Below are 19,340 nucleotides of genomic sequence, written 5' to 3' on the forward strand. Positions count from 1 at the left end.
CTCTCTAAAAATAAATAAATAAAATACGTTTAAAAGTATTAACCAGAGCAGCCCTGGCTGGGTAGCTCAGTTGGTCAGAGCATCGCCCCTATTTTTTCTCTCTCTCTCTCTCTGGAATCAAGGAATAAAAACTTTAAAAAACTATTATCCAGAGTAAAGGTTTCAATATAGCCATCAACCCAAAGATGTCCCTTCTCAGGAGGCAGAAGGACAAACTCCCAAGACCTCCACAAACATATGATGGGGATTTTCTGAGCAGCCTGGCTGGTTCTTCAGACAATTGTCATTTGTCCCCTGAATAATATCCTATCTTGCTGGGGACAGCGGTGCCCCTCATACTGGGCATGGCTCTGGCATTTCCCTGGCGATACTCAAGGCTCCATCTCATCTGAGTGCCCCGAACCATATGGCTTATTTTCCAGCACCTGGAAGACACTGGGAGACCCGAGAATCCTGCCAATAACATTCTTTTTTTTTTAAAGATTTTATTTATTTATCATTAGAGGGGAAAGGAAGGAGAGAATGAGAGAAGGAGAGAAATATCAATGTATGGTTGAGTCCCCGGCCGGGAACTGGCCTGCAACCCAGGCATGTGCCCTGACTGGGAATCGAACCGCGATCATGTGGTTCGCAGGCCCACGCTCAATCCACTGAGCTACACCAGCCAGGGCCAATAACATTCTTTAAATTAGCATGAAGTGGCTTTTAATTTCTTGCAAGCCACATCCCTAGAGGATCCTCGGGCTGCCAAAAGGCCACAGCTGCCACCCCAAAGGGGCTGCTTCCTATTGTTCCCTGAGGTCAAAGTCATCCAGTATTTTAGGAGAGAGACCTAATCAGGGAAAATCGCCCAGCCCTCTTTCCTTCAGGAAAATTCCTGAACTATATTAAAACTGTAAAAATCAATGCCTTAAGATTCCTGTGAGCCTGGGGAATAAGCGCCGTGGCGAAGTAAAGAAAGAAACTAACTGGGTGGAGGCGGCTTACTGACATTTCCCAGCAGCCACTCTGTGCTGAGTGAGCGCGTCTTCACGCTTTCACTCAGTCCTCTCGGGAACACTGTTGGGCAGAGAGTTTCACCACCGTGTCACAGATGAGGAAACCGAGACTCAGAAAGGCGAAGTCATTGGCCAAGATGGACCTGAGGCCTGGCTTGCCCAGACACTCACGTCCTTTTTCAGCCCCTGCCCCACTGCCTGCCGCCTCAGAGCGCAGTCCTCTCTCTGAGTCCGTTCCCTCTCCCTGCTGCCGGATGACAAAGCCTGCCTGGCTCACAAACTTCCCGAAGGATCTAGACTCATAAGGGATGTAAAGCGCTTTAAAGGCACCCAGCGCCCCACGGGGACTGGGGTCACCTGTCCCCTTGTCCTCAAGGCCACCAATCTTGGAGCTGTGGAGGAAGAGCCAAAGCCAAAGAAGGGACAGAGGAAAGTCACTAGCCCCCTCAGCTTCCCAAAGGAGGAAGAAGGGGAGGAGGCAGAGGGCGGGGAGCTGCAGGGGTGCCTTGGGGTGTTGCTGTTTTTGGTGACTGCACAGCTGATGGTTTCCAAGCTGAGAAACACACACACACAAACGCCAGCCTCCTCTGTCTTAAAATAGAGCCGCTGAACCGAAAACGCCAAGCACAGGGCAGAGTCACCTGCTTGGCAGGGGCAGACAGCTCCCGCACGGCCCCAATAACACCCATCCCCAGAGGGCGCATTTGACATAGCACCTCTCAGCTGCATGTCACGGGGTCCTCAGAACCGTGGTGGTGGGGGGAGGAGCGGGGACTGCCAGCCAGCACTCCTCAGTCCCATCTTAGAGATGAGGAAAGTGAGGTCCAGAGAGGCGATATGGGAAGGCGATAAAATCAGCGTCATCCTTCCCAATGGGGCCATGTACTGGAAGGATTGTGACTGTGGTGGCCAGACTGCCCCGAGTTCAAGTCCTGGCTCCGCCACCGCCTGGCTGTGAGGACTTGGCCCACGGGGCGGCTTCTCCTCCAGGCCTCTTTCCTGCACCGGGAAGAGAGGACTCTATCAGTAACTCAGCAACTGTGCTGTGAATGGACCGGCGCTCACCAGTTTTAGCTTTGCCCCTGCTTCTGGGAGAGAATTCTTGACATTTACAGGCAACCAGGGGCAACTGGGGGGGAGGGACCCTGGAAAGGGACACACAATATTTTATATAATTTTCCACATGGTCCTATGAGGTAGGCTTCATCATTACCCTATTTCTCAGATGGGAAAACCAAGGCACAAAGTCGGACGTGTTCTGTCCACAGACACCAACCGAGAAAGTGGGGAAGCTGGAATTTGAACCCAGGCCTGGTTGGCTCCAGCGATACTCATGACCAGGCCCTTAATAACGGTCCCCGGCGTGGGCCCAGCGCCTCCCCTCTCCGCCCCCTTCTCCACCCACACCCTGCCCCAACAAGCTCTTCTCAGGCGCTTTTGGGGCGGTAGGTCCCTGGGATGGATGCCACCCACCCCCACCTGAGACTGTAGCCCCAGACTGAAATCTGGGCAGAAATCGGAAAGTCAAACTTGCTGATGCCATTGCTAAAAATAAGGCTGAGGTGGCAGCACCAGCGCCCAGCTTCTAGGTCACTGGGCTACCGTCCAGGTTTGGGGGACAAAGGGGTTCCAAGGCCCCCTACAGGCACTGGGCCCCCATTCTGCCCAAGAACAGAGTCGGGCGGGTTCTGGGTGCCACGTCCCCGTGGGTCCAGACCTTTGCTCGGCTGTGGTATTTGTAATGACGGCTGACACTCCTAGACACAGTCCTCAGCGCGCCGGTGCTTCTCTCAGAGCATCGCATCTGCTGCTCATTTCGTGCTCGCAGCCACTGTGGCGGTTCCCTTGGCTGCTATGACGAATTACCACACACTCAGCAGCTTAACCGACACCGATGTGTCATCTTCCAGCTCTGTGGGGGTGGAGGGACACACAGGTCACATTGGGCTAAAATCAAGTAGGACTGTGGCCCTTCTGGAGGCTCCAGGGAGGGGTCCATTTCCTTGCCTTTTCTGGGTTCTTGAAGTTGCCTGCTCTCCTTGGCTCGTGGCCCCTTCCTCGGTCTTCAACCTTCACAGCCAGCAGTGTCAGACCCCGTCCTTCTCACCGGGCATCTCTCTGGCTCCCCCTCTTCTGCGTCCCTCTTCCAGTCCGAAGAACCCTTGTGCTTACATGGGGGCCACACCAATCATCTAGGGTTAGCTCCCAGGTCAAGGTCAGCTGCTCAGCAATGTTAATTCCCGTCTGTGATGCAAACTAACATATCCACGGGTCCCAAGGCAGGTAGGACATGAGCCTCTTCGGGGGGCCATTATCCTGCCGACCACAGCCCCTAATGAGATAAGAACTTTTTAAACCCCATTTCACTGGAGGGAAAACTGAGGCATCCAATTTCCAACAGCTGGTAAACAACAGAAGTGGCTGTAGACCTAAGCCGTCAAGGTGCAGCGTCCCTCTGCTTCACCTCTACATGCAGTGGCTGTTCCTTTGTCCCCAGTCACTGGTGTGTCCTCTGTGCTTTGGTTTGGGTTTGGGGGACACAGAGGTGACCAAAATAGAATCCCTGTCTTCAGAGGGAACACAGGTATGGAATGCAAGAGTCACAATGCAGTGGGAAAGACTCGAGGTGGCAGGAGGCCGGGCCACTGGCAGCAGAGGAGGCCTGCCTGGGGAGGGGCCAGGAGGGGAGGTGTCCAAGTAAACTGAGAGCAGGAGGATGGAGAGAGCCTGAGCCAGCCGCACCCAGAGCACCAGGAGACTGTGATGGCTCAATGCATCAGTCCTTGTGAAGTGCTTCTCCTGTGTCTGGGCCCTGGCAGGCATTCTTTAAATGCTGGCTGTTGAGTAAATGGGGAGAGAAGAACCCCAAACAGAACAAGAGTTTTGTGCAAGGAGCTGGAAGTTCAGTGCAGAGTGGCTTCGGGGAGAGAGGCTGGTGCCGTGATGGTAGGCAGGTGACATATGCCAAGGCCAGAGGATGCAGGTGCTCCAGACGGTGCTCCGCCCAGAGTCTCCACGAAGACCCGCCCATACTGGGAGGGTTTTATGGGCCAGTCCCGAAAGTGGCACAGGTCACTTCTGCCCACATCCCATTGGCTATCGCTTTCAAGTGCAAGGGGGCTGGGATACGCCGCAGGCTGAGGGCGCCCAGTTCCACCTCCCCACACACCTCAGGCCCACCACCGGCTTCTCTGGATCTCCAGTGCTCCATCCAGGCCACCATCCAGGCCACCTTCAGCATACATCTGGACTACAAGAGTCTCCTACCTGGCCTCCACTCCTAGCTGTCACCCATTTCCCACGGCACAGCCCAAAACGCTCTTTTTAAAAATGTCCATCAGATTATTGGTGTGTTTGTTTTCCTACTTATAGCCTTTCCAATTGTATTGAAGAATAAACCCGTATAAGGAAGGGCCCGTAGGAAAGACCTTCTGTGAGCCGCCTCTCTGTCTTCCTTCTGCTCCCCACTCCTCTCTCCTCCCCATTCCTCTCCCCTCCCCATTCCTCTCCCCTCAGCCCCCAAGAGCCCCAGTTCTCCTGGTTCCAGCCTCACTTCCTAGAGGTCTTGCACTTGCCGCCTGGGTGCCTGCTCCCTAGTCACTCCCCAGGGAGACCTTCCCCCTGTTCCCTTAGCTGGCGGGGCCCACCTCCCCCGGAAACTGCTTCCCTCCTTACGTTATCTGTTGGTTCGATTTTTAGCCAACCTTCCTTTCTAGGATGTCAGCTCTATTTACAGCAGGAATCTTGTTTGCACCGAGTAGATAGGTGCTTGGAAAATATCTGTTGGATGGCTGACTGAAGGAATTAATGAATGGTTACGGGAGAAAGCGGTGGAGGCAGGTCTTTCACAGACCCCGGCTTTGGGTGCTTTGCTCCTATTTGCAGACACATTAGCCTCGGGGCGCCAGCGGGTAAACAAAGGCAGATGTGTGGCAGGCTGGGCGGCAGCAGCTAGGGGAGCCCTCCCTGCCCTCCTCACTTCCCCCAGGCCCCGCCTCTGGGTGCCCCACCCAAGCGGCGCGCAGCTGGGCTCCCGCTGCATGGGTCCGTGGGCGCTGGCTGGGGCGGAGCAGGCACCGGGCAGCCGTCGGGGCGCATGGCCCGGGCCGGGGACAAGGCTGGCACTGAGCGGAGCGGGACAGCGCGGGTCGGGGCGCCGTCATGAAGCGGCAGAGCGTGCGCACCGCCGCTCTCGTCCTGTGCATCCTGTCCTACCTGCTAGTGGGAGCCGCCGTCTTCGATGCGCTCGAGTCCGAGGCGGAGAGCGGCCGCCAGAGACTGCTGGCCCAGAAGCGGAGAGAGCTTCGGAAGAAGTACGGCTTCTCGGCAGAGGACTACCGGGAGCTGGAGCGCCTGGCGCTGCAGGCCGAGTCGCACCGCGCGGGCCGTCAGTGGAAGTTCGCCGGCTCTTTCTACTTCGCCATCACCGTCATCACTACCATCGGTGAGCGCCCCGGAGACCCCTCGGCGCTCGCTCCATCCCGAGCCGCCGGCGGTGCCGCTGGGTTAGAATTCCCTGCCCAGCTGGGTGACTTTGGAGGAGTCATTTCTGCTCACCAAGCCTCATTGCCTCCCTGTCCCGAATGGGCTGTTAGTGTAGCAGGCTGGGCTGGGGGACGTCAGTAGGTTAGATTTGCCAAAAGGCTGGCGCTGAGGAGTGACCAGAAAATCCTCCAGGGCCTGGGAGGCAGATAAGGTGAAACCCGGAAGCCTAAGTGACTGGAGTTGCATCCTCGGCTGCATCACACTAGCTGTGTGACCTGAGGCAAGTTGCATAACCTCTCTGAGCCTCACTTTTTTCTTCTGTAAAGTAGGGGTGCTAATTGGCTCTCACGCAGAAAGTTTTAGCACTGGGCCTCGCATACAGAAAACACTTTTAAAAAGTAATTGATTTTTGTATTATAATTATTATTCTATTGCTCCGTAAGAACAGGGACCTAGTCTGTCTTTGTCATTGCAGTAAGGCCAGCACCTGGTGCATAGTAGACACTCAATAAACAGTTGTTAAAGGAATGACTGATTACCACGAGCTTTGGACCCCTCAGGGATCCAGAGCACTTTGTCTGCAGCATCTGGACCGTCAGCCGTTGCCATGGCCACCGTCTGGCTGGTACCTACGGAGTCTAAGTCTGGGGAAACAGGAAGAGAGAGAAGTGGGCTCTGAAGGGCTCCAAGCTGGGTGCCAGCCACTCCTGGGGCCCCAGCTGGGGATGTCCAGGCACCCTTTAGGGCTTGGACCACCCCTCTGGAAGCCCATGCCTTGGAGAAAATGTCTCCATAATGTGCTTGCAAGTGAAGGTGAGCTCGTGGGTTTAGCAGTGGAGTTAAAAGCCTGAGTTCTGCAGTTACATGGGCCACAGTTCCGTTCTCATCTCTATTGCCTCCTGACTCTCTGGTAATTGATTGTACCTCTCTGAGCCCTGGTTCCTTCAACTTCAAAATGCTATTGTTCCTACCTCACTGGTGATTGCCAAGTTTAAATGAGGTCAAGCATGTAAACTGCTTGGCACAGTGCCTGAAGCTAAATAGGCACTATTAATTAGTAATAATGATAATTCATTATTTGCCAAATGTGGGCTCAGTTTCCATTCAGCCCTTATGCCCCCTCCTGTCAACACAGGACCCTGCTTCTCTAGCTCAGCTCAGCCCAAGACCCTCCCTGTCACTGTGTCTAGTGGTGTGGGACCCCATCCATGTCTTCTTTCTCCAGCATTCTTTGGAGACCTCCCAGCTGAGTTCCACCTCCTCCCTCCGCTGTTCTCCGCCCGATGCCCAACCTCCCCTGGACCACTACACACAAACGCATCTGGGAGCCTCGGGAAGCGACTAAGAACGGAAACAGTTTTGCATTTTTGGCCACTGGGAGGCGCCAGCACATGCTGTGTGGTGCAGGCTGCCTAAGTCAGCCTTGCAGACAACCTAGAAGCCAGCAGCTTGAGCGCTGCAGGGACAGGGGAGAGACACTGAGAAGCAATGGAGGATAGTGGTTAACAGCCCTGGCCTGGTGGCCTTTGGGCAGCTTCATCCGCCCAATCCAAATTTCCCTATCTGTAAAATGGGTCATCTCTTAGAGTCATGGAAAGGGTTAAATAAGGGAATCCATGTAAAGTATCCCACATGTCTAGGTACCATTATTCATTTCACTCTCTGCCTAGAACCGCACAGAGCCCCAAACAGCTGGAAGCAGCGCCGCCCGGCCTCTTCCTCCGCAGGGGGCTCCTCCGTCTCAGCGCCTCCTCCAATCTGGTTTTTCATTATTGTTGGTTGTTGCATTTCCACTGACCCTTCAGTCTGTGCCAGGGTTGGTAGAAGCCCTGGTGACTAGAGAGACAGACAAGCAACAGGCCTGGTTTCCAGCCTCGAGGAGCTCCCAGCCTGGTGGCAGTGGGCAGAGCCCTCGCTGCCGCAATTGCAGATGGGGCCCGCTTAGCAGTGGAAATAGCGGTGGAAATAGTGGTGGAAAAGTGAGGGTGGAGCCATTGGCCTTCAAACACATTGGTTGTATTGATATTTTGGATGAATTAAATGTGCACACAGTACACGCTTCCCACGGTCCAAAAAGGTACGGGATGAAGAGGAAGGCTCCCCCTTTCCCTGTCCCCCCACCCATAAATTCCTTTCCCTGGGTCAAATAGTACCAGTTTCTGGTGTATGCTCCTAGATGTATTCTCTGCCTCTATAGGCCTTTAAAACACACACATGGTAGAGACATTCCAGTACACACACTGTTTTTTCTCTTCATTTTTAAACCTACATCCAGGGTGGAGGGGAAAGTAGGTTTACAGTTGTTCGTATGGGAAATAATACAATAATTAACAAACAGTAGTACAGGAGCAAACTCTGTGGTTCATGTACCCACAACTGTAAACTTCCTTTGGCCCTACCCTGAATTTTGCTGATATTTTTCTGTTAGTCGCTAAAGAACTGTGTCATCTTTTTCATGGCTGTATTGCAGCTTCTCAACCTTGGCTCAATTGACATTTGGACTGGAAAGTTCTTTGTTTTCTGTTTGGCATAAAACTTAGCCGTACCCTCACCCCTACCCACGAGAGGCCAGGAGCTCACAGCCACCACCTCCCAGCTGTGACCCTCCAAAATGTCTCCAGACATTGCCAAATATTCCCTGGGGAGCAAGATAACCCCTGGTTGGAGCCTGCTGTGTAATATTCTATTGTTTGGACAGCACCATGATTTACATAACCAGGTGCCTATCGATGAGCACTTAGGCTATCTAAGAGTGTCACTGTGAGCAAAGATGCTTCAGTGATAACCCACGTGCATACGTCACTTTGCACGTGTATGTTTCAGAGGACTAACTTCCTAACTATGGGACTGCCTAGGGTCAGAGGGCTTGGGTATTTTACATCTTGGCAGATGAGGTCAGTTTGCTAGAGAAGGCATGTCCTGCTGGGGAAGGCCTGCCGGACTTTTCCTGGGTCGTGGGACCCCCTGAGAATACCATGAAAGCTTTCTCCCCTCTCTCGTGGAAGAGGCACACTTACTCACTTATGTTTAGGGCCCCTACAACCGTTGAGGGGACTGAGTGAGGAATCGCCGCACCAGACTGCAGAGGTTGCAGTGAGAGCTGGCTCGCAGCAGGGTCTGGGAAGGAAGAGCCGACAGGGCAACCGGGCGAAGGGGTGGGGGTGGGTGGCACGAGAAAAGGCACATGGAGAGGTGAGAAAAGGGACATGCTGGCTGGGGAGACAACATGGGGGGTCTGGACAGATGGAGGGGATTCAGATCCCGAAGGAGCTCTAGTCCTTCAGACGCAGTGTGTGAATTAGTTCTTTACTCTGTGGGTACGGGGAGCCATGGGAGATTTTGCCACTTTAAAAAAAAATCAAAACACAATTTACACACAGTAAAACTCACCATTTTTCAGTGCACACTGCATGGGTTTTGACAAATACAGACCTGCCAGGTGACAGCAGCCACCACCTACATATAGGACATTTCCATCCGTCTCCAAAGTTCGGTCCCACCCCTTTGCAGTTACCCCCTCCTCCAGTCTCTCGGTGACTGGCAGCCACAGGTCTGTTCTCTGTCCCCATAGTTTTTTTTGCCAGCATGTCATTTAAATGGAACCGTGCAGCCCGCACCTTTTGAGCTTGGCTTCAGCAAAATACATTTGAGATTCGTCTTTTGTTGCTTCAGATAACCGCAGTTCATCCTTTCTATTGGTCCGAAGAATTCCACTGTGTGGATGCATCTCAGATTGTTTATCCGTTTTCCAACTGAGGGGCATTTGGGTTGTTTACGATTTGGGGTGGCTATGGATAACTGTGCACGGTTTTGAAACCAGAGAGTGACCTAGGTAAATAGAACTAGCATTTCCCAGATGCTCAGCCCACACTGAGGGGTGGGAGACCAGGCAGGCAGGCCAAGGGCGACAGTCTGGGTGGATGGCACTGGGCACTCACCGACCCTCCCCTCTGCTCTCCCTCCAGGGTATGGCCACGCCGCACCAGGCACAGACTCAGGCAAGGTCTTCTGCATGTTCTACGCGCTGCTGGGCATCCCCTTGACGCTGGTCACTTTCCAGAGCCTGGGCGAGAGGCTGAACGCGCTGGTGCGGCGCCTCCTGCTGGCGGCCAAGCGCTGCCTGGGCCTGCGGCGGCCGCGCGTGTCCACAGAGAACATGGTAGTGGCAGGGCTGCTGGTGTGCGCGGCCACCCTGGCCCTCGGGGCTGCCGCCTTCGCGCACTTCGAGGGCTGGACCTTCTTCCACGCCTACTACTACTGCTTCATCACCCTCACCACCATCGGCTTCGGCGACTTCGTAGCGCTGCAGAGCGACGAGGCATTGCAGAGGAAGCCGCCCTACGTGGCCTTCAGCTTCCTCTACATCCTGTTGGGGCTCACGGTCATCGGCGCCTTCCTCAACCTCGTTGTCCTGCGCTTTCTGGCCGCCAGCACCGACACGCCGGAGCGCGCTGCCCACTGCGCCAGCCCGCTCCGCCTAGGGGCGCCGGAGAGCCACGGCTCTGCCCTGCCCCGCCGTCCGGCGCGCCCGGAGGGCTCCTCCGTCTCCTACCGCATCCACCAGCTGGAGATGTGGGCCCGAGACAACCTGGGCTTCTCACCCCCCGCGAGCCCTGGGACTATGGGTGGCTGCAGCGGGACAGGCAGGCTCCAGGTGCGGCGGAAGTCCGTCTGAAGGGAAGATCTGGGTTCACCCATCAATGTACCTCTTCTCCAGAGCCTGGAGAGGGGTGAGGTGGCTGCAGAGCCACCTGCTGCCACCAGCGGCCTCCCATTCCCTTCTGTGGCTAGCCAGTCTCTCCTCTCCAACAAGGTATTAAAGTCGTATTATAACACACGCACAACTCTAAAGTCACCCGGTAGGCGCAGATCCCTGTGGTCCAAACTCTTTTAGGAAGGTAAGGCCAAGTCTCTCCATGGGCCCACACCACCATCTGGCCCTCTGGAGTGAGAACGGGCGGCTACTCTCCTGCCCGAAGAGGCCGGTTTTCCGTGTTGCAGGGGAAACACTCCATTTCCGACATAGGAATCCTACCCCGGAGGTGGGCTGCTCACACCAGGAGAAGCACAGAGAGGAGATGGCCCAACGGGAACCATCCACCGCCCAGCGAGGACTCACCAGTCTGGACCACTGCACTGTTTAAACAATCGCGTTCTCTTGCTCGGCATGTACAGTAGATAGGATTTGGCCCCCCTGGGAATGAAGCACCCAAGCTGATGTTCCGTCTTCGGCCAGCCCCACTTCAGGATGAGGGGCCCTTGCTGACACCCAGCATGTCCCTGGGGCCACCTGGACGCAGCTGAGTGAGACAAGCTCTTGTCTGGGAGTGTGAGGACAGGGTCCCACTAGTAACCCGCATGTGACTTTGGGGAATCTCATCCCCTACCTGATCTTCAGGTAAATCTCATCTGTAAAGTGACTGGGTTCATCCCGAATCCTGCTCCCTCCCAGGCACCACCTCAAGGGCCCCTGGGACAAGCCCGGGACAGGACATTCTGAAAGCCTGTGGCGGGGCACGCCGGCACCCCCACCACGCTCAGCTCCTTAAAACACCATCTGCCCTTGGCTTCCCAGATACAACCGTCTCAACACAAAGCAGAGCAAGACAAGTTAGAAAAGCCAAAAACTTTAATTTTCAACATGAGCTACATGGTCGTGAACACAATGCAACGTGACCCACTCCGATCCAGGGGCCGGGAACACCCTCCCTCCCCGAAGGCCTGAGGGGCTCCCGCTCCTGGGGGTGAAGGAAAGGTGGGTGGATGGAGAGGCCTCAGCCCAAGGATCCGGGGCCCTGCCTTCCTGCCGCCTTCTCAGGAGGCCGTCTAAGGAAGGGCTCCAGATGTGATGTCTGAGGCCCTGGCTTCAAGTCTCCACTTCGCTCTCACAGAAGCTATGAGTGAAATGGGCATGACCAGCCTCCCTGCAGGGTGGGTCAGATGAGCTCGTGGACATGAGAGCTTACTGTCACTGAGGTGCTGCCGTACAGACACGGGGCCCTCCCAGAAGGCTGTGGGAGTCCTTACAAGGAGACAGGGATGGCTCGGTCCCCTGGGCCTGGCACGGCGCTGCTGCTCAATAAATAAACACAGGTGGCCTTGCCTGACGCAACAGCTGTGCTCCCAGGGGAGGGGGCTCAGTGCTGTTCTGAACACCGAATGCGCCCGGGGGGTTCCTGGTGTAAGGAACCGGATGGTGGATCAGCTAGTAAAGTGCACAGCCACCCCTGAACTGTGTTACCGACCAGTGGAGAAGAAAGAGCTCAGAACCGCTGGTGAACTGAGTTCCGGTCTGAGCTTGGCCGCTAGCTCGCTCACAGGGGGACCCCGGCAGGTACCTTCCCCTCCCAGGGCCTCAGCTCCCCCTCTAAGACGGGGCTGAGAAGAGGCCCCCCACCTACTGCCCAGGGGCTCCTGTGAGGGTGCACTGGAGGTAAAAGCACTTTGAAAACAAAAAAGTTTGAAAAGTACCGCAGGGGGGGTCAGGTATCATTGCCCCGAAGGTTTTGTGAGGATTTCCTTAAGGTGAGGCAGGCCAGAGCAGCCTCTCGCCTGTGTAGCGCCAGGAAGGAACTGGTGCTTCTAACCTCCCTCCAGTTGGTCTTGGAGGGTTACAGCCCCTCGGTGGGGCTCCCCACCCATTCACTGAGGCCTGGACCAAACCCTCAGTCAGCCTTGCCAGCCCCATCCAGGGGAGCTAGGCGTCAAAGGCAAACCCTCTTCTGCAAACCTGGGCCCAGAAAAATTGCTGGCCCGTGGAGATGGGACCAAGCAGGGCTGGGTTGCCTAGGGCTTAAAGGCCACAAATACTTATCCCAGCAGACACGCCCTGGACCTGTGGTCTCCTGTCCCCTGGAGGGAGGGGGCAAAATGGAACTCTGTTCTGTCCCCACCACACACTTGCCAAGGGGTCTTGGGCAGGTCACTTCCTGCTTCTGGGCCTGTTTCCTCACCTCCCAGAAGGGCTACAATTTGCCCTGCTCGCCTTTTCAAGGCCACTAGGAGGCTTCCACGAGAGAGGGGAGGGGTGGAGGGAAATGGGGGCCCCACCTCATCCCGCCCTGGCTGCAGCTCAGCCTCCAGTGGCAGGAGGAGGAGGAAGAGGCCCAGGCTGGAGGTGCCAGGGAACCCCCCCCCCCCGCCCCGTGACTCCCCATGCAGCGATTCCTGCGGTGGCCGCAGTCTCCTTGTCAGTAAAATGGAAATGGCTTTACCGATGGTCCCAAAGCCTCTTTCCCTTTAGTATGAAAAGTGGATTCTGGAGAAGGAAAGTGGAGGCAACTCCCTCCAGGTTACCTTGGCATGTGACCTCTGGACCCGAGACTGAAAAATAAAATTGTCCCCAGCCCCTCCCCACCCAACTCCCCCCTCTCCGATCCTCTCCAAATGGTGGAGTTGAAGCTGCAAAGGATCCAAGAGCAGTGGGGACAGGCTGGGTTTGAAGGTTCCCGAAGCTAAGAGTGAGAATAGTCACCCCCTCCCCAAACCCCTCCCCCTGGGTGAGGACGGATGGTGGTTCCCACGCCAAATGGGCAGAGCCCGTCCGCAGGGGGCCTGCGCTCACAATGATGATACAAAGAAAAAGGGCTCCAGCCCCCACTGGCGCCACCCCTCCAGGAGGTGAGCTGAGACTTCACAGAACAAACAGAAAAGTCAGTGAGGGGGCCCTCGGGGACCACCCCCGGGAGGTTGTTATTGCTTTGGAGCTCTCTCTCTCTCTCTCTCTTCATAAAGGCTGTGCAGACACCAGAGGGTGGGCTCAGGCTGGGGCGCACCGAGCCCCTTCTCCCCCTGGCTGGGACAGCCAGGCTGTGCCCCGTCCTTGAAAACGACCCCTGTACAACCAGAGTGGTGATGGCTGCAGAGAGAGGAGGTGCTCTCCTGGCTCAAAATATTCCAAATGGCGAGTAATAAACGAACAGCAGAGAAATCACACTGGTTTTAAAAAAACAACAGTGAGGGGTTGATTCTGGGCCTCAGATGCTGGTCCATCCAGAGCCCCACTGCCTCATGCCCCAGTCTTGGGGTTCCACCCCACAAACCCTGGGACCTTGAAGGCCCCCTGGATGGAAAGGCGTCCCCATCGCCCCTTCCCAGTGCAGCGTGAGAAGCTCCGTGGAGGCCATCGAACTCAACCAGACTTGAAAGGATGCCCAGGGCTCAAACGGGCTATGGGGGTATGGAGGTGGGGGTGGGGATGAGGGACTCCTGGTGAAGGAGTCACCTGGGCAGTAGCCTATAGTGGAACCAGGGACAGGGTGGGACTGGACGCAGCTGGATGTCCTCAGCAGAAAACCGCCCCCTCTGATAGCATCCAGGCCGCTCCACCAAGGCCCACATCCTCAGGATTGCCTCATAAATGAAATCAGTACCAAGGAGAATGAATCAGAACATCTGAGGACAGTGGGCAGCTGCAGCTCCAACCCTACAGGGGGCGGGGGAGGCAGGGGGAGATGGGGAGGGGAGGGGAGCTGGCCTCCAGAGCCCCAGGCCCAGGCCAGCAAGGAGATGGTGATCTCCTGGAATGTACTCTGTGTCTCCGCCCCGCCCGGTCCTGGGACTCTGTGAGAACTATGTGCGAGCTAAGAACAGACCCCAGGGCTTGGAACACTAACTCTACCCAGCTAACCTGGACTACGCCCTACACAGCAGGGACTGGGTAATGAGGGGTGGTGGGCTGCTGGGGGCCTCCCAGGGGAGGTGGCAGAAATGTGCTTCTATAAACAGGGGCCAGCCCAAGTCCTCCCCAGCATGCAAAAGGGCTTCCGGAGGCCCGGGGGAGGGCCGGGCCAGGAAGGCAGCTACCCGGGCCTGCATGAGAAGGAATCTCATGGTTCTTAGGCTCATACCTCTCCTCTCCTTCTCTCCTTGAGCCAAGGTAATTGAGGCCAGGGCAGTGGGTTCTGCTCTTAGTACACGTGGTTTGTTTAAAAAGACTAAAAGAGGGGAGTTCCATTGCCTCCCCAGGCCCCTAAGCAGGGGCAGAGGAATAGACAAGATGACCTCTGACCTCATCCAACAAGAAGGGCGTCTCCTATTTGGGAAACCCTCACCTTGGCCCCACCAGTCCCAACCCCCACTTTTCCTAGAGTCCCACTCCAACCCAGCACCCCCAAATGAGAGACGGTGAGCTCTCAGGGCTCGGGGTCCTGGAAAACCAGGGTGCTGCAGGTCGTCCACTGAAACCCAGAGACGGAGTTCTCCAGTCCCCCAGTTCCCACAGCAGCTTGTTTCAGTCCCGCAGGGCGAGGCACCCTGCGGGTCTGTGCCAGGCCCCGGGCAACTCCTCCTCTCCTCCCGTCCCTGCTGGATTCCAATACCACCGGAAGAGGGGCAGGCAGGTGGGGACAGACAGATGGACTCAGACGGGCTTCGGCGAAACTCCTTCCGCTGGCAGGTGGAAGGAGCCCAGAGCTCCTCTTCTCACGGTGGTGGGGGGTGGGGGCTGTGGGGCCCCTCAGAGCTGGCTCCGGATTCTTGCAAAGCCGCCCCGTCAGCTTTGGGGCGGGTGTAGCTGCCTGAACCCGGTGCCACAGGAAAGACACTTGCTGGTTATTGGCACCATGGAGACGGCCGCTGGGTTCTGGACTTGGCTCCGGGCAGCGAGCTTCCGAGGACGCAGAACGGGGAGCAGTCAGACAGTGTCTGGGGCGGGAGAGCGGTCTGCTCTGCCACCTCAGTCCTTCCCTTCTCGGCCTGCAGCCACATTCACCAGGTCACGAACTGGCCAAGTCAAAAGTGCAGCCAATCCCACTGGGAGAGGAAAGGTCTCGGGACAGGAGGCAAAGAAGGGGTGAGGAGGGTCCCAAGGGGGGCGGGTCTCCCCATTCTTCTTCCCCACGGTGGGGAGAACCCCGTCGTCCTCTGTTCGAGGTGCCCCTGGGCCTGGGGTCCCAGGTCGGGGCTGGGTGGTCTCCAGGCCATCTCGGGGAGCCCCTCCCTCTCCCTGGCACTAAGATCGCTCGCCGCAGGGTCCCACGGTGCTCTCAAGGGACAACTGGGATGCCTGCCGGAGCAGGGGGCCTGTGGCTGGGTCCACCATGGAGGAGGTGGGGAAGAGCTTGTACCAGCCCACGGCAAGGGTGGTCAAGTCCAGCTCCTCCAGCAGCACACGGGCCACGCCCATGAACTGCTTCCGCTCCATCCGCCCGTAGTTCCCCCACACGATCACCTGCGGGGCAAGAGAAACGGGTTCCAGTCGTCCAATGCCACTCACAAGCTCAGAACCGGACCCTGGGGTCACCCCCAGGCCCAGTTCACCTCCGAGTCCTGTGGATTCGACCACCTTTAAATCGCTGGCTCCAGGGCTGCCCTCCTTGCGTGCGTGCGTGGGTGACTGCCTTCTTGCCTCTGGTCTCACCCCCTTGGCTCCAGCCCGTCCTCCACAAGCCCCGCCTTTGAATCTGAGTCTTGAGGGCTGACCCTTTATACCACGAGCTCCCTAGTGGCTTCCCCCACCAGCCCTCTGCTTCCAGAACCTCAGAGCCCCCGACAAAAGAAAGTTTCAAAAAGTGGCAGGTGTATGTGCCCAGCATCTGGATGGTCTTCTGGATGTTTTAAGTTGTATTTGAAGGTTCTTACAGACTTTCTGGCCGGGGTCATCCTCGCCTGGGCACATATTGGCTTCCCAACTGAAGCAAGGGCCCCACCAAAAAGGACTTAGCTTACTGGGAGCAAGAAATGTTCTCTTCCCTGTCCACTTCACTGAAAAGCAGTTGTGGAGACCAGCTAAACTGATGTCCCAACTCAGTGATGGGTCTCAACCCACAGGCTGACAAACTCTGTCTGAGACAGGACCTGGGTTTCCCAGTTTAGCAAAAGCCCCATGGTCTTGGCCATGTGTGCCTTGGCCCCATTGGGATTGGCTTTGCCTGCCCAGCTGAGGAGCAAGGAATCAGGCAAAGGCCAGCAGTGCCCAAAAGACAGCTCCGAGAATGGGCACTTGGCTTCTGCAGGCACCCGACCTGGCCCTGCCTGTACCCACAAGGGGGAGCTGTTTCCAGCTCCAGGTTTGAGTCACCACTGGGATTCTCCTGAGGGCCGAACACCTGTGTGCATGCTCATAAGGCTCCCCATTTATTATCACTGTGCTTCAGATCAAGCCCCTGGCCTCCAGAGGTTGATGACGATGATGACGACGATGGTGGTGATGATGATGGAAGCCATTTGTGGAGCACTTACTCTAGAACAAACTTGCAAATACTTTTCTTGCACCAAGCACACCTTTCACTGTTCCTGCCACCACCGTCAGCAGGTGCTGCTAGTGTCCCCATTTTACAGATGAAGAAACTGAGGCTCAGAAAGAAACTTGTTCAAAGTCTCACCACAGGTTGTAGAGCTCTGGTCAACCACAGCACTGTACTTCCTCCAGGGGAGGCCCTCCCCAGGGGCACCCCCCTCCTCCCCAATACTGCAGGTGCCGTTGCACACACACGCATGTGCACACACTCGCCCCTCACCTGCAGGACTTTGCCCTGGGGACTCTCAGGAAACAGCAGCACCTGGTTATACAACGGGTCCAGTGACTTGCGAGCGACTTTGGTCTTCTTTTTGGCAATGCAGACGCCATTCTCCAGCAGGTAGGCCTTGATGTAGGCCGCTGGGGACAGAGGCCAGCAGGTGAGCTCTAGTGTGGGCCTCAAGTGGAGGGCACAGGGCATGGCAGAGGGAGGCTGCCCGCCACTGCAGGGGTCACAGTGCCCCCCCCCCTGGAGTCTGGGGAGGAGACAACAGGGCCAAGCCAGGTGGTGGGAGTGGTGGTGGGGTGCAGCCAGGGTTGGTGAGGCCTACTCCACACCCTCAGGTGGTCCTGCAAGCCTCCCTCTTCCCTTGCTCACTCTGTACTCACCTGCTTCCATTCTCTGTCTCTGACTCACCCACCCCTTCCCTGCCTTAGACATTCATCGCTACCCATTCACTGAACAAACCCTTTCTGATCACCCACTGCACACCAAGCCCCCTACCAGGCACTGGGGCATAATCACAAACAGGAAAAACAGCCCACGTCCTCCGGGAGCTCTGTCCGGCAGCGGGTGCTGACAAGGTCAGCCGACAATCTCCACAGAGTCCCCAGAATGAGCCCTGAGTCACCAGTAGTTCTTTGTGAGTCACTGGAAGCTGGAACAAAGGAGTCCTCCCCAGTGGGGCTCCATTTTCTCTCTTCTACACCCAGATATGCCTCCAGACAGGCCCCCAAACTTCCGCCCCGCCTTGCAGTGGGGAGGGCACCCCACACCTGGCAGTGTCTTGGAGCCTGGCTTGGCCGTCAGTCCCCGAGCCTGGATGATGTCCACTTCAAGCTGGCCATTTCGTTCCTGCAGGCCAATCTCCACGTCCCCTGCAAGAGACCTCGCCAGGTGAGACTGGGCAGTGCCCTCGAAGCTCAATCAGGGACTCAGATCCTCCTCTCTGGTTAGGATAAATCCCCTGCCCCTGCGCCCAGCCCCAAATGAGACCAGAACCATGTCCCACACCACACGTCCAGGCTCTGCCGAGGGCTTGGCAGGTGTGGGCTGGGCTCCAGTGGGTGCTCGGGGGATGCAGCTGAGACACAGGGGAAGAGCGGGGAGATGCAGGGCTTCCAGTGGGACTCCCCCCTTTGAAACAGGTGTTGGGGCACTCACCCATCGGTGTGGTGGCCAGGGTCTGGCGGCCCACAAACTGCGCTGGCCCCATGCTGCCCAGGAAGTCACTGAACTGCGCATCCGACGCCAAGCAGACGCCCCCGTAGTTAAGGCTGTAAGAAGAAAGGGTGGGATAACGGCAAATGTTCCCAGGGGCAGGCCGAGGACTCAGATGACTCGGGCGGTCAACCCCAGAGGCCCCTCCTGCCACGATGCTTCTGTCCGCGTCCACCACCCAGCCTCAGGCAGACCCAGGTCCCGTCTCTCCCTCCTTGTTACCTCCATGGCCCTGAAATCTCCTGTACCGTCTCCCCAGCCCTCCTCGCTGGGCTTTAGGTGCCACCTTCCTGAAATGGGTCAGGAGATACCTGCCTCTCGGGACGGTGGTAGGAATCTCAGGAGGTAACGCTCGCTCATCAGCGCCTGTGGTTTGATGCCATGGCACCCAAAGTGTGGTCCAGAGACCAGCATCCCCGAGAGCCAATCAGGAACAGAACAGCACTCCACTCCACCCCTAGCGGCTGAATCAGAATCTGCCTTTTAACATGATCCCCAGAAGAGTCACTTGCCCCTGATCGTTGGAGGGGCATGGGATGAGTAGCTCAACCGTGGAGGTGTGCGTTCGTTGCTGCTGCGGGCTCTCAAATGTCTGCCCTGTTTCTTTGGGAGCGAGATCTCCAATCTCCTTTGGGGTGCCCCTCCCCCAAGGCACTGATTCCTAAGGACAGGAGCAGACCTGGCTCCACAGGCTGGTGTGAGCTCAGCCTGGCCAATCCTTCCCTTGGTCAGTGATCAGCTCAAAGATGGGTGTGTGTGGCCCAATTCAGCTCACAGGACTCTGACTGGGAAGCTTTCTTTGACCTGTAGGGAATCAAGAGCACTTTTTTCCCCACCAGACTTGACCTTGAAACAGACTGGGGCCTCTGGCAGCTATCTTACTACCACCTGTGGTCCATGAACAAAGCCATCAAACTGGTAAGCTCCTGGATCAAGCTCTGCCTGAAGCTTAGATGCATTTTTTTTCAGTTGCACAAGTCAACAGCAACAATTACAATGACATATTTTGCTGAAGCCAATTTTAGCTAGTTTTCTCTTTCCCAAATGGGAATAATAAAGTTCCCATCTCATAGGTCTGAGCCGTAAGAATAGCCCACCCTCGCAAAGAGCCTCAAACTACCAGCTACCCAGTGCTGGCTGCTCAGCTCTCCCTCGGTCATGTGAGACACCCCAGCAT

General features: G+C 56.5%; 2 protein-coding genes across 2 annotated transcripts in view; one reads left to right on the forward strand and one right to left on the reverse strand.

Moving 5' to 3' along the window:
- The first annotated feature begins 5,159 nt into the window (after positions 1 to 5,159).
- Positions 5,160 to 10,158, forward strand: KCNK15 (potassium two pore domain channel subfamily K member 15). Its single transcript, XM_037044712.1, has 2 exons — positions 5,160 to 5,442; positions 9,449 to 10,158. The coding sequence occupies exons 1-2, from the start codon at positions 5,160 to 5,162 to the stop codon at positions 10,156 to 10,158; spliced, it is 993 nt and encodes a 330-aa protein (XP_036900607.1).
- Positions 10,159 to 11,094: 936 nt separating this feature from the next.
- RIMS4 (regulating synaptic membrane exocytosis 4) overlaps positions 11,095 to 19,340 on the reverse strand; it is a 51,536-nt gene continuing 43,290 nt past the window's right edge. Inside the window, exons 3-6 of the mRNA XM_037044137.1 lie at positions 18,107 to 18,219; positions 17,719 to 17,820; positions 16,943 to 17,082; positions 11,095 to 15,654 (exon numbers count right to left, since the gene is read on the reverse strand). Coding sequence (XP_036900032.1) covers positions 15,436 to 15,654; positions 16,943 to 17,082; positions 17,719 to 17,820; positions 18,107 to 18,219 — 574 coding nt within the window. The 3' untranslated portion in view covers positions 11,095 to 15,435. The remainder of the gene's footprint in view (positions 15,655 to 16,942; positions 17,083 to 17,718; positions 17,821 to 18,106; positions 18,220 to 19,340) is intronic.

Source organism: Sturnira hondurensis, unplaced genomic scaffold, assembly GCF_014824575.4.
Source record: "Sturnira hondurensis isolate 20B ecotype Veracruz unplaced genomic scaffold, ASM1482457v3 Scaffold0004136, whole genome shotgun sequence".
NCBI lineage: Eukaryota > Metazoa > Chordata > Mammalia > Chiroptera > Phyllostomidae > Sturnira > Sturnira hondurensis.